This window comes from Carlito syrichta, unplaced genomic scaffold, assembly GCF_000164805.1.
Source record: "Carlito syrichta isolate Samal-C Ts95f unplaced genomic scaffold, Tarsius_syrichta-2.0.1 Scaffold309926, whole genome shotgun sequence".
In the NCBI taxonomy this organism is placed as follows: Eukaryota; Metazoa; Chordata; class Mammalia; order Primates; family Tarsiidae; genus Carlito; species Carlito syrichta.
Genome location: NW_007254022.1, coordinates 138,915 through 153,482, shown reverse-complemented (window position 1 = coordinate 153,482; position 14,568 = coordinate 138,915). Strand labels below are relative to the sequence as shown.

Here is a 14,568-nt window from a genome sequence, read left to right as displayed (position 1 = left end):
TGGCTCAGCCTGTAATCCCGCGCTTTGGGAGGCTGAGGTGAGTAAATTGCCTGAGCCCACAGGTTTGAGACCCGCCTGGGCAACTTGACGAGACCTCATCTCTACAATAAATTCAAAAATTAGCCCGGCGTGGCAGCACGCGCCTGTAGTTCCAGCTACTTGGAAGGCTGAGGCGGAAGGATCGCCGGAGCCCAGCAGGTCGAGGCTACAGTGGCTGGGAACAGCCACTGCACTCCAGTCTGGGCAACTGAGTTAGACTCCAACTCAAAAAAAGAAAAAGAAAAAGAAAAATCAGGAGGCTGAGTGCAGTGGCTTACACCTGTAATCCCAGCACTTTGGGAGGCTAAGGTGAGAGAACTGCCTGAGTCCCTGGTTTGAGACCAGGCTGGGCAACTTGGTGAGACGTTATCTCTACAATAAATCAAAAAATTAGACGGATGTTGTGGTGGTGTGTGCCTATAGGCTGAGGCAGCAAGATCACCTGAGCCCAAGAGGTGGAGGCTGTGGTGGCTGTAAGTGTGCGCACTCCAGCCTAGGCGACAGAGTGAGACTCCAACTAAAAAAAAAAAAACAATCAGGAAAAATATTTTCTCAACTATCAGGAAAAGGATTCATTTCTTGCCCATATAAAGAACTCCTAGAAATCAATACCCCAACAACTAACAACTCAGTAGCAAAATGGGGAAATAATATGAACACAGTTTCCCACTCAAAAGGAATATAAGCCAGGTACAATGGCATGTACCTATAGTCTCAACTACTCTGGAGGCTTAGGTGGGAGGATTGCTTGAGCCTGTGAGTTCAAGACCAGCCTGAGCAACATAGGGAGACCCTAACTCTAAGGAAAAAAAAAATTGGGTGTGTTATCTCACGCCTGTAATCCTAGCACTTTGGGAGGCAGAGGCAAGAGGATTGCCCAATTCATGGGTTTGAGACCAGTCTGGGCAACATAGCCAGACCTAGTCTCTACAAAAAATATTTTTTTTTTTTTGAGTTGGAGTCTCACTCTGTCACCCAGACTGGAGTGCAGTGGCCGCTCCCGGCCACTGCAGCCTCGACCTGCTGGGCTCCGGCGATCCTTCTGCCTCAGCCTTCCAAGTAACTGGAATTACAGGCATGCGCTACCACTCCCGGGTGATTTTTTGATTTATTGTAGAGATGAAGTCTCGCTGCCCAGGCGGGTCTCGAGCCCATGGGCTCAGGCAATTTACTCACCTCAGCCTCCCAAGGCACAGGATTACAGGCTGAGCCACCAAGCCCGGCAATAAATAAATTTTTTAAAAAGTAACCAGATGTGGTGACACACACCTGTAATCTCAGCACTTTGGGAGGCGGAGGCGAGAGAATTGCTTGAGCCCAGGGATTGGAGACCAGCTTGGACAGCATAGCGAGACCTCAGTTCTACAATAACTAAAAAAATTAGCTGGGCTTTGTGATGTGCACCTGGGGTTCCAGCTACTTGGAAGGCTGAGGCGGAAGGCTCCCCTGAGCCCAGCAGGTCAAGGCTGTGGTGGCTATGAGCATGCCACTGCACTCCAGTCTGGGCAACAGAGTGAGACTCCTACTCAAAAAAAAAAAAAAAAACTGAATGAAATGAAGAAATTTGTGCTAATTAGATGAGTAAATATTATGAAGAGCATAGTACACTGAGAAAGCATTCAGTATATAGTGGCTATTATTTTGGTTGACTCTCTGCCTCATGCATCAAATTAACTTGTTTGCCAAATGCACTGTCTTCCTCCAGACGATCTCAGAAAGTTCTTCTTGCCCAAGCTGTGGTCAGAGGTGTCACATGAGTAGTAAACTCACAACTGTGCCTGCCTGTGCTCTCACACCTGGAGAATCCGGAGCTGCTCTTTCTCCCACACTGCCACATCCAGCTAGCCAACTCCCCCTGCCTCCACCCCCACCCCCATCTCTACCTCCACCTCCTCCTCCTCCTCCTCCTCCTCTCCCTCCTCCTCCACCCCCGCTAGCACCTTTGCTGCTCAGAAAACCCGGTTTCACTAAAGCACTTCAGGTAGGAACCAATCTAATAATGGTGGGTTTGGGTCAGTATGCAATATAGGAGTAAAGCCAAGTGGGCTTTTAAGACTGGGAAAAGGGCTTGGACTAGAAGGCTATGTTTTGTTTGATTTTAATTATGTTAATTATTGTGGGGGGGTTGTTTTATTTTTGTTTTTTGGAGTGGGAGTCTCACTCTGTCACCCAGGCTGGAGCATAGTGGCATGCTCCCGGCCACCGCAGCCTCAACCTGCTGGGCTCAGGCAATCCTTCCACCTCAGCCTTCCCTCGCTGGAACTACAGGCACATGCCACCATACCCGGCTAATTTTTTTTTTTTTTTTTTGAGTTGGAGTCTCACTCTGTCACCCAGACTGGAGTGCAGTGACTGCTCCCGGCCTCCGCAACCTCGACCTGCTGGGCTCCAGCGATCCTTCCGCCTCAGCCTTCCAAGTAGCTGGAACTACAGGCACGCGCTACCACGCCCGGCTAATTTTTTGATTTTATTATAGAGATGAGGTCTCGCTGCCCAGGTGGGTCTCGAACCCATGGGCTCGGGCAATCCACTCACCTCAGCCTCCCAAAGGCACGGGGTTACAGGCTGAGCCACCGAGACCGGCTAATTTTTTTTTTTTTAATTGTAGAAATGAGATCTCGCTAAATTGCCCAGGCTGGTCGCAAACCCATGGGCCCAGGCAATCCTCTCACCTTGGCCTCCCAAAGTGCTGGGATTATAGGTGTGAGCCACCATGTCCAGCCTTTGTTTTATTTATTTATTTATTTATTTATTTTTGAGTTGGAGTCTCACTCGGTCACCCAGACTGGAGTGCAGTGGCTGCTCCCGGCCTTCCAAGTAGCTGGAACCACAGGTGTGTGCCACCACGCCCCACTAATTTTTTTACTTATTGTAAAGACAAGGTCTTGCCAAATTGCCCAGGCTGATCTTGAACCCCTGGATTCAGGCAATCCTTTTGCCTCAGCTTCCCGAAGTGCTGGGATTACAGGCTGAGCCACCATGTCTGGCAATTATTGTGTTTTTAAAAACTCAGTGCCCAGGGAATTTACAAAAGCTGGATTTAGAAATGAAAGTGAGCAGGGTTCGGTGGCTCAGCCTGTAATCCCGCGCCTTTGGGAGGCTGAGGTGAGTGGATTGCCTGAGCCCGTGGGTTTGAGACCCGCCTGGGCAGGCGAGACCTCATCTCTACAATAAATCAAAAAATTAGCCGGGCGTGGTAGCACGTACCTGTAATTCCAGCTACTCGGAAGGCCGAGGCGGAAGGATTGCCGGAAGCGGCCACTGCACTCCAGTCTGGGTGACAGAGTGAGACTCCAACTCTTAAAAAAAAGAAAAAGAAATGAAAGTGACATTTATGAAACCCTGTAGAGTGGAGTGCAAGATTCTTATTAGCCTCTCAGTTTATCTTTTTACCAAAAGGAAAACCGCCCTAGGAAACCAAATGAAGAACAGGAGATTACTTTATGAGTGAATTCAGAACAAAAAGAGTTGGCAGATTCTAAAGTTTATTGTTATTAAGTTGGAGAATCAGTCTCTATCACAGTTACTTATCTTTCCAAGGGGCAAGAATATTTGTGAATCACTAAGATAGACATAACCCTGTTTTAAAATCTGCTGAACTTTCACTACAGGTACATTTGGTTTAAAATCACCGAGTTAGGCCAGATGGAGTGGTTCACACCTGTAATCCCAGTGCTTTGGGAGGCTGCAGTGGGAACAGCCCTTGAGACCAGGAGTTCGAGACCAACCTGGGCAACATAGCAAGATTTTGTTGGGTGGGTGGTATGTGCCTATAGTTCTAGATTCTCAGGATTGTACTCCAGCACCACTGTACTCCAGCCTGGGCAACAGAGCCAGACTCTGTCTCTGAAAAAAATAATAACTGAGTTAAATCTGGAGTCTATTTTATATTTGCTCTAATGTATACCTTTCTGACTATACATTCTTGTTCTGTGGGAACTCAGTGGGTTCTGAATCTATGGGGATTGAAAATAGGATCATTCTCGGTTGAGCAGAAATAATCTGACAGGCTCCCAGGGTAAATATGAGTTAACTCTTACCTCTAAGTCTTTAAAAACTATATTTGGATTTGCTTTTTATCAGTTGCCTTTGTTCCTATTTGAATTCAAATCTCTCCATGTATCTTAAGGCTGGCCCATTAAAAAAAGATGGACCCATGCAGATAACAGTTAAAGATCTACTGACTGTGAAATTAAAGAAGACACAAGGTTTTGGTGAAAAGAGAAAGGTAAGATGTCATTGGCCATATACATGGCCTTTCTGCTTTTAACCTGGTTGTCCCTTTATGGAAAATAAAGTATAAACCTTATGCACAGAAGTTATTCTGAGTTAAGTATTTGATGTTTTATTTTAGTCATTTTTGGATCTCCTTAACAAAATGTGTATTGGGAGGCGGAGGCAAGAGGATTGTTTGAGTCCGGGGATTCAAGATCAGATTGGGCAACTTGGCAAGACCTCCTCTCTACAATAAATTTTTAAAAATAAGCTGGGCATGGTGGTGCACACCTGTAGTTCTAGCTACCTGGAAGGCTGAAGTGGAAGGATCACCTGAGTCCAGCAGGTCGAGGCTGTGGTGGCTGTGAGTGTGCCACTGCTCTCCAGCCTGTGTAACAGAGTGAGACTCTAACTCAAAAAAATAAAATAAAACAACAAAAAAACAAAATGTGTAGAACCCAAAATGATTTAATTAGGCCGTTTTATCTCCCAACCATTAGTCTGAAGAGGTAGAGACATACTTTGAAGCTTTGGAATAATAATTGGGTGGAATAGTAGATATGTCTCACACATACTTAGTACTCAGATATTTGCTATTTTGGCAGGATGTTTACATTTGAGTGATGTTTTAAAATGTGTTTTTAATAATGTCTCACTTTGTAATTAAAGCTTGTACCATCACCGAAGGCGCGGAATCCACTAGTTACTGTTTCTGACCTGCAGCGTGTTACCTTGAAAACTAACTCCAAAGCATTATCAACTCGAGTTACAAATGTCTTAATGTAAGGAACTGCATACCACTATGCTCTATTAATTATTACTTTTAAATGATTTTTTTGCTTATTTCTTGTTGTTCTTGGCTTATACTCTGTTACTCCATTTCAGGAGAAATGTTTACTATAATATACACTATTGATTTAATAACAGATTTTGGGAGGAAAGGAAATACTATCAAAACATTTTAAAACACTGGTTTCAGAAATAAAAAAATATGAAAACTGGTATGTCTTAGGAACAAAGAAATATGGTGTGTATTTATGTGTGTGTGTATGCATATTGTAGATATAGTTATAGTTTTCCCCATTTATCAATTGTTTCTCATCTTTTAAACAATTTTTTAAAAATCTTTTTTCAGTCAAGGTATCACTGTCACTCAGGCTGGAGTGCAGTGTCATGATCATGGCATACACTGAGGCCTTGACTTCCTGGGCTCAGGCCATCCTTCTGTCTCAGCCACTGTAGTAACTAGGACCACAGGTACATGTCACCATGCCTGGCTCGTTTTTTTAATTTTTTTTTTTTTTGAGTTGGAGTCTTACTCTGTGGCCCAGGCTGGAATGCAGTGGCATGCTCATGACCACCTCAGCCTCCATCTGTTGGGCTCAGGTGATCCTTCCATCTCAGCCTTCCAAGTAGCTGGACCTAAAGGTTCACGCCACCACACCCAGCTAATTTTTTCATTTATTATAGAGATGAGGTCTTGCTAAGTTGCCCAGGCTAGTCTCAAACCCATGGGCTCAGGCAATCCTCTCACCTTGGCCTCCCAAAGTGCTGGGATTACTGACTTGAGCCACTGTGCCTAGCCACCTGTATTTTCTTTAAGTACACTGACTTTAAACATCCCTGGATTTCTAGATTCAGTATTTGTATGGGGCTTAACATCATTTAAAAATTTTTTATAGGCCAGGCTCGATGGCTCAGCCTGTAATCCCAGCACTTTTGAAGGCTGAGGCAAATGGATTGCCTAATCCTGCAAGTTCAAGACCAACCCTGGCAATTTGGCGAGACCTTGTCTCTACAATAAATCAAAAATTAGTGGGGCGTGGTAGTGCGAGCCTGTAGTTCTGGCTACTTGGAAGGCTGAGGTGGAAGGATCGCCAGAGCCCAGCAGGTCGACACTGGGGTGACTGTGAGTGTACCACTGCACTCCAGCCTGGGCAACTGAGTGAGATTCCTACTCAAAAAAAAATTTTTTTTTTAACAGAGATGAGGTATAGCCATGTTGTCCAGGCTGGTCTTGAATTCCTTGGCTCAACCAATCCTCTTGCTTCGGCCTCCCAAAGTGCTGGGATTGCCAGCGTGAGCCACTGTACCCAGCCTTGCTCCGCATCTTAACAAAAATGAGCTTAAGGTATCATCTTTGCTTTTTAAATATATGCCATTCATCGTATGTAAATTTCTTAAATAAAATCCTATTTTGAGACTTTTTAAAATTCATGTTTTAAGTTGTTTATCTTTTTTTTTTTTTTGAGTTGGAGTCTCACTCTATTGCCTAGACTGGAGTGCGGTGGCACGCTCCCAGCCACCGCAGCCTCGACCTGCTGAGCTCCGGCGATCCTTCCGCCTCAGCCTTCCGAGTAGCCGGAACTACAGGCACGCACTACCACGCCCGGCTAATTTTTGATTTATTATAGAGATAAGGTCTCACCAAGTTGCCCAGGCGGGTCTCGAACCTGTGGGCTCAGGCAATCCACTCACCTCGGCCTCCCAAAGCACTGGGAGTATAGGCTGAGCCACCGAGCCTGGCCTGTTTATCATTTTTAATTTATATAACTCTTCAGTGAACATCCTTGTCTATTGTCTGTGTGCATAGCTTGAGTTTTTCCCTAGGATGAATTCTTTTTTTTTGAGTTGGAGTCTCACTCTGTTGCCCAGACTGGAGTGCAGTGGCTGCTCCCGGCCACCGCAGCCTCGACCTTCTGGGCTCTGGCGATCCTTCCGCCTCAGCCTTCTGAGTAGCTGGAATTACAGGCATGCACTACCACGCCCGGCTGATTTTTTGATTTATTGTAGAGATGAGGTCTCGCTGCCCAGGCGGGTTTTGAACCCGCAGGCTCAGGCAATCCACTCACCTCAGCCTCCCAAAGGCGCGGGATTACAGGCTGAGCCACCGAGCCCGGCTGAATTCTTTTTTTTATTTATTTTTTTCAGTCGGGTGTCTCATTTTGTAGCCCAGGCTTGAGTGCAATGGCATGATCATGATGATCACAGCTAATGGCAGCCTCAGCCTCCTGGAATCAGGTGTTCCTTCCACTTCAGCATCCAGAGTAGCTGAGACTATAGGCATGTGCTACCATGCCCGGCTAATATTTTTATTTTTTAATTTTTTAGAGGCCAGATTTCACTATCTTGCCCAGTCCAGTCTTAAGCAATCTGCCAACCTCAGCCTTCCTTAGTGCTGGGATAATAGGTGTTAGCCACCACATCTGGCCCCTAGGATGGATTTTTATACCTGTAACTACTGGGTCAAAAAGTAGTACTTATTATAATAGTCATATCACCTTATGCTCCCATCAGCATCTACTGTTTTTTTCTTTTCTTTTCTTTTCTTTTGTGTGTGTGTGTGTGTGTGTGTGTGTGTGTGTGTGTGTGTGTGTGTGTGTCTGTGTATGTGTGTATGTTGGGGTTTCACTCTGTCAACCCAGCTTAAGTTCAGTGGTATGATCCTGGCTCTTCACAGCCTCCACCTTGTAGGTTCAGGCAATCCTTCTGCCTCAGTCTCCTGAGTAGCTGGGATTACAGGCACCCCCCTGCAACATCTGGCTCATTTAAAAATTTTTGAAGAGGGGAGGTCTTACTATGTTGCCTAGGTTGGTCTTGAACTCCTGGTCTCAAGCAGTCTTCCCACCTTGGCCTCCCAAAATGCTGGAATTGCAGGCATGATTCTCTGTGCCCTGCTTTTGCTATTTCTTTTTCTTTTTCTTTTTTTTTTTTTGTGTTGGAGTCTCACTCAGTTACCCAGACTGGAGTGCAGTGACTGCTCCCGGCCACCGCAGCCTCGACCTGCTGGGCTCCGGCGATCCTTCCGCCTCAGCCTTCCAAGTAGCTAGAACTACAGGCGCGCGCTACCATACCCGGCTGATTTTTTGATTAATTGTAGAGATGAGGTCTTGCTGCCCAGGCGGGTCTCGAACCCGCGGGCTCAGGCAGTCCACTCACCTCAGCCTCCCAAAGGCGCGGGATTACAGGCTGAGCCACCAAGCCCGGCTTCTTTTTTTTTTTTTTTTTGAGTTGGAGTCTCACTCTGCGAGTGGAGTCTCACTCTGTTGCCCAGCCTCGACCTGCTGGGCTCCAGCGATCCTTCTGCCTCAGCCTTCCAAGTAGCTGGAACTACAGGCATGCGCTACCATGCATAGCTGGTTTTTGATTTATTGTAGAGATGAGGTCTTGCCAAGTTGTCCAGGCAGGTCTCGAACCCGCGGGCTCAGGCGCTTTTTTTTTTTTTTGAGTTGGAATCTCACTCTGTCGCCCAGGCTGGAGTGCGGTGGCACGCACGCTCATGGCGACACCAGCATTGACCTGCTGGGCTCTGGCGATCCTTCCGCCTCAGTCTTCCAAGTAGCCAGAACTACAGGTGCATGCTACCACGCCCGGCTAGTTTTTGATTTATTGTTGAAATGAGATCTCGCCAAATTGCCTGGGTGGATCTTGAACCCGCGGGCTCGGGCAGTCCTCTTGCTTCGGCCTCCCAAAGTGCTGGGATTACAGGCTGAGCCACCAAACCCAGCCCTAGCTATTTCTTTTTTTCTTTTTTTTTTTTTTTTTGAGTTGGAGTCTTACTCTGTCGCCCAGACTGGAGTGCAGTGGCCGCTCCCGGCCACCGCAGCCTCGACCTGCTGGGTTCCGGCGATCCTTCTGCCTCAGCCTTCCAAGTAGCCGGAATTACAGGCATGCGCTACCACGCCCAGCTGATTTTTTGATTTATTGTAGAGATGAGGTCTCGCTGCCCAGGCGGGTCTTGAACCCGCGGGCTCAGGCATTCCACTCACTTCAGCTTCCCAAAGGCGCGGGATTACAGGCTGAGTCACCAAGCCCAGCGCTATTTCTTAATGTAACAAATAGAATGCTTTCTAGGGTGTTGCCTATAGAAATAACTGCTTTGTTTTGGAAAAAAATAATGAAATCTGACAAGTTCTAATTGTTATATCTTTATTTTATTAGTACTCCCAGTAAAAGCCAGATAGATCTGCGGAAACTGCTTAGAAAAGTTGATGTAGAGAGGTAATGCAGTCTCTTGTCTTTATACTTTCTAAATCCATTTTGAAAGTTGGCATAACACACAGCTACTGATATTTTCAATACCTTTGTAGGAGTCCAGGTGGAACCCCTCTTACCAATAAAGAAAATATGGAAACAGGAACAGGTCTGACCCCAATAATGACCCGAGCCTTGAGGAGGAAGTTTCAGGTAAGGCTTTAGGGGAAAAAAAATATTGGTTTCTTTTCTTGAAAATAATTTATTTGGAATCATAATTTTTGTTGTTGTTGTTGGAGTCTCATTCCATCACCCAGCCTGGAGTGCAGTGGCACACTCAAGGCCAACTCAGCGTTGAGCTGCTGGGCTCTGGCAATCCTTCTGCCTCAGCCTACCAAGTAGCCAGAACTACAGGCATCCTACTGCACCTGGCAAATTTGTGATTTATTGTAGAGACAAAGTCTCACCAAGTTGCCCGGGTTGGTCACAAACCCATGGGCTCAGGCAATCCACTTACCTCGACCTGCCAAAGTGTTGGGATTACAGGCTGGGCCACCAAACCCAACCTGGAATCATAATTTAAAGCAGCTTTCTTTATTTTTTTTGAGTCGGAGTCTCACTCTGTCGCCCAGGCTGAAGTGCAGTGGCATGCTCGTGGCATCAACCTGCTGAGCTCAGGTGATCCTTCCGTCTCATTCTTCCAAGTAGCCAGAACTACAGGCATGCCCTACCATGTCCAGTCAATTTTTTATTTATTGTAGAGACAAGGTCTCACCAAGTTGCCCAGGCTGGTCTCAAACCCCTGAGCTCAGACAGTCCTCTCGCCTCAGCCTCCCAAAGTGCTGGGATTACAGGCTTGAGTCACCGCATCTAGTCTGTAATTTTTATTTTTATTTATTTATTTATGTATTTATTTAGTTGGAGTCTCGCTCTGTCGCCCAGACTGGAGTGCAGTGGCCGCTCCCGGCCACCACAGCCTCGACCTGCTGGGCTCCGGCAATCCTTCCGCCTCAGCCTTCCAAGTAGCTGGAACTACAGGCGTGCGCTACCACGCCCAGCTAATTTTTTGATTTATTGTAGAGATGAGGTCTCACCAAGTTGCCCCGGTGGGTCTCAAACCTGTGGGCTCAGGCAATCCACTCACCTCAGCCTCCCAAGGCACGGAATTACAGGCTGAACCACCGAGCCCAGCTTAGTCTATAATTTTTAAATAGTACCTTATACTTTGCAAAGCACTTTTGTATATAGACTTCATAAAATTCTATGTGGTATAGCCAGAATTATCATCAATGAATATCTGATTTTATTAATTCCTTTAAATAGTGTTTATTAAGCACTTCCTAAATGCCAGACAGTGTCATGAAGTACAGAGGTTAAAGTGCTAAGCAAAGGCAAACACAGATATACTGTCTTGAAACTTTCAGTTTAATGGAGAAAATAGTTTCATAATGATATCATACTGCAATACGTGCTGTGAAGGAAGGGAACGGGTTCTGTGGAAGCCCATAGAGGAACTTGGTCTAAGCTGGGTGATCTAGAAAGGATTCCCTCTGGAAGTGATGGTTCTTGAGGTGAGATTTAAAGGATGAATGGGCATTAACTGGGAAAAGTAAATGTGGAGCATTGGGTGTGGGCTGTGGGCTGTGGGCCTACCACGGATGTCAGGGAGAAGAGAGTTCCAGGCAAAAAGAAAAGCATATATAAGGATCCCGTGGTGGGAGGGATCATGGCCTATCCAAGGAACTGAAAAGTGACTGGCAATGTTGCAACTTAGAGAGGGAGCCTCACAGTGGGGAAAGACCGGGATAAAGATATAGCTAGGAGGACCATGCAGGGTTGATAGGAACAGATCTTGGCAGCTTTCTTGTCACTTGCATGTATGACCCACACACCAAAATCCACTAAATCATCTGGTCCTGGTCTCTTCCAAACCCTGTTTGTCTTCGTCTTCTCCTTGATTGCCTCTATCATCAGATCTGTGAGGAGCAGCCATCCATCTGCAACCCCTGATGGAATACTGGGACACAGAACTGCTGTGAACCTCATATTTCCTTCTCCTTCTGGCAGCCACACCACAGACCCTACTGCTGACACCCTCCCCAACATTGCCTTCCCTTTGTTCTCAGTTTAAGAATCAGTGTCTTTTGTAGGACAGCATAATTTCTCTCTTGCCAGCTTGGTCCTCCTGGGCACCGTGCAACTTCTCTTGAAGTGTGGTCAGGTCCATGTTCCTCCACTTAGAGCATACGCAATGACGTTCCTTGCTGATACCAAAAGTTGTGAAGGGCAGGAGCAAAGGGAAGAGGCTTCACTGAAGGATTTAGTCCCTTCCTTTCTCAGCTTAGTTCTAGGATCCTTGTTGCCACTGCCCCACCCTATAACTGGTATAGTGAGTTAGGAACTATGGAAACAGAACTTAGAATAAATAGTAAGCCCACATATTGAACAATAACAACAAAATTCACAGATAAGACCTATGCCAGATGTTGTGCTCTCAAAACCTACTTAGTCTAGTAAAAATTGTTGTTAGGGGGCTGGACATGGTGGCTCAAGCCTATAATCCCAGCCCTTTGGGAACCCGAGGGGAGAGGATTGCCTGAGTCTGGGGGTTCGAGACCAGCCTAGGCAACTTGGTGAGACCTTGTCTCTACAATAAATCAAAAAATTAGCTGGGCATAGTGGCGCATGCCTGTAGTTACAGCTACTTGGAAGGCTGAGGTGGAAGGATCACCTGAGCCCACCAGGTCGAGGCTGTGGTAGCCATGGGCACTCCAGCCTGGGTGACAGAGTGAGACTACAACTAAAAAAAAAAAAAATTGTTAGGTATAGACTGACTTTTCCCACCCAGCCCCTAAGCTTCCTTTTTCCTTAAAATCTGAGGCAACTGTATCAGGTTTTGCATATGGCTACAGGTAGCAGAAATCTGACTATAGTGACTTACTCAAATAGAGACTTATTTTTCTTACTTAAATATTTATTTGGGGCTGAGTGTGGTGGCTCGTGCCTATAATCCCAGCACTTTGGGAAGCTGAGGTTGGCAGATTGCTTGAGCCCAGGAGTTCAAGACCAGTCTGGGCAACATAGTGAAACCTTGTCTCTACAAAAAAATCAAAAAATTAGCTGGGTATGGTGGTGCGCATCTGTAGTCCCAGTTACTTGGATGCTGTTGTGAAAGGATTGCCTGAACCCAGGAGGTTGAGGCTGCTGTGAGCCATGATTGTCATGATCATGCCACTGTTCTCCAGCCTGGATGACAGAGTGAGATCCCAACTCAAAAAAAAAACAAGCCAGGCATGGTGTCTTATGCCTATAATTCCAGTACTTTAGGAGGCAGAGGCAAGAGAATTGCCTGAGCCCACGGGTTCAAGACCATCCTGAGCAACACGACAAGACCTCGTCTCTACAATAAATCAAAAAATTAGCTGGACGTGGTGGCACATGCCTATAGTTCCAGATACATGAAAGGTTGAAGTGGAAGGATTGTCAAACCCAGTAAGTCGGGGCTGCAGTGGCCATGAGCATGCTACTGCACTCCAGCCTGGTTGACAGAGTGAGACTCCAACTCAAAAATAAAAAAATTCTTTGGGAAGTAGGAAGTCCACAACTATAATATAGCAGCTTCACCATGTCATCACTGTTTTTCCATCCTTAATGTATGGTTTTATCCTCATGTTCTAAAGTGGCTACACTTCCTGAAGCCTCATGTCCACATTCTAGGCAAGAGAAGGAGAAAGACAAAGGCCTATGTTAGCTAAGGTACCCCTCATCTCTTTAAAGGCGCCCAATCCAGGAACTTCTGATTACCTCAGGGAAACTGGAGAAAGTGGGTTCTTTTTGGTTGTTTGTTTTTGTTTTTAGAGACAGGATCTCATTCTGTCACTCAGGCGGGAATGCAGTGATATGATCATAACTCACGTCAGCCTCGAACCCCTGGGCTCAAATGATCCTCCCACCTTGGCCTCCTGAATAGTTGGAACTACAAGTGTGTGCCACCACAGCCAGTTTGGTTTTTATAATCTGAATGCAATGCTGGCCAGGTGGTGGTGGTTCATGTTTATAATTCCCGTGCTTTGAGAGACTGAGACAGGAGGATCACTTGAGGTCAGGAGCTTGAGATCAGCCTGAGCAGTATAGCAAGATCCTGTCTCTACAAAAAATTTAAAATCAGCTAGGCATGATGGTGGATGCCTGTGTCCCAGCTACTCTGGAGGCTGAGGTGGGAGGATCGCTTGAACCTAGGAGTTTGAGGCTGCAGTGAGCTATGATTGCACCACTGCACTCCAGCGTGGGTGACAGAGCAAGACCCTGTCTCTAAAAAAAATAAATTAAATAAATAAAAAAATTTGACTGGGTGCAGTGACTCATGCCTGTAATCCCGGGACTTTGGGAGGCAGAGGCAAGAAGATTACCTGAATCCAGGAGTTTGGGACCAGCCTGGGCAACTTGGCGAGACTTCGTCTCTACAATAAAATCAAAACATTAGCCGGGCATGGTGGTGCACACCTGTGACTCCAGCTACTCAGAGGGCTAAGGTGGAAGGATTGCATGAGCTCAGTAGGTCAAGGCTGCAGTGAACATGCCACTGTACTACAGCTTAGGTGACAGAGTGAGACTCCAACTCAAAAAATATTAAAATTAAAATTAAAAATTAGGATCATTTTGAAGAAGAAGGAGAATTGTGTTGGCCACAGGAACATAATACATATCATAACTGGAACTTTTTTTTTTTAATAGCTGGCTCACCCTAGAAGCCCAACTCAAACTGTGCCACTTTCTACAAGCAGCTTTGATGAACAAAACTGATGCCAACTCTGCCTGACTCCATGTGATGATCCATAAAACATCCATACAGATACAAACACCCAAATCATTTTTTTAAATATAGTAAGATATATATAAATATACTAACATTCTTTCATTTGAAGAATTAGAGTATGTATTAAGCCCATACATAACTGTTATACAAAGTAGGTAACAGGTAATTGGATATTTTCTAGTTTGCACGGTCAGCATGAAAACCAGATGAGAAAATGCAATCTCCAGAGTGATATTTATCTTGGAATTACCCAATTTAGATTAGAGAGGTTGTTCAAATTTAACTTGATAACTCTAGTTTATATGGTATAGGTACAGTTATGGACAGGAAAACAGACTCATTCCTGTCCATACTGGGTATTATCAGCTAATTGAAAGAAAAGTATTTCAGTCTATAAGCCTCATGCATTCATTACTACAAACAATAAAAAAATATTTTATGAGCCGGGCTCGGTGGCTCAGCCTGTAATCCTGCGCTTTGGGAGGCTGAGGTGAGTGAATTGCCTGAGCCCGCGGGTTCGAGAC

General features: G+C 45.7%; 1 protein-coding gene across 1 annotated transcript in view; it reads left to right on the top strand.

Annotated features, from left to right (window-relative positions):
- The window catches only part of PRR11 (proline rich 11), a 21,878-nt gene extending 7,787 nt beyond the window's left edge, over window positions 1-14,091 (top strand). The window contains 6 exon segments of the mRNA XM_008068284.2: window positions 1,745-2,020; window positions 4,169-4,267; window positions 4,924-5,036; window positions 9,196-9,255; window positions 9,345-9,441; window positions 13,963-14,091. Of these exon segments, the coding sequence (XP_008066475.1) occupies window positions 1,745-2,020; window positions 4,169-4,267; window positions 4,924-5,036; window positions 9,196-9,255; window positions 9,345-9,441; window positions 13,963-14,031 (714 nt within the window). The 3' untranslated portion in view covers window positions 14,032-14,091.
- The last annotated feature ends 477 nt before the right edge of the window (window positions 14,092-14,568 follow it).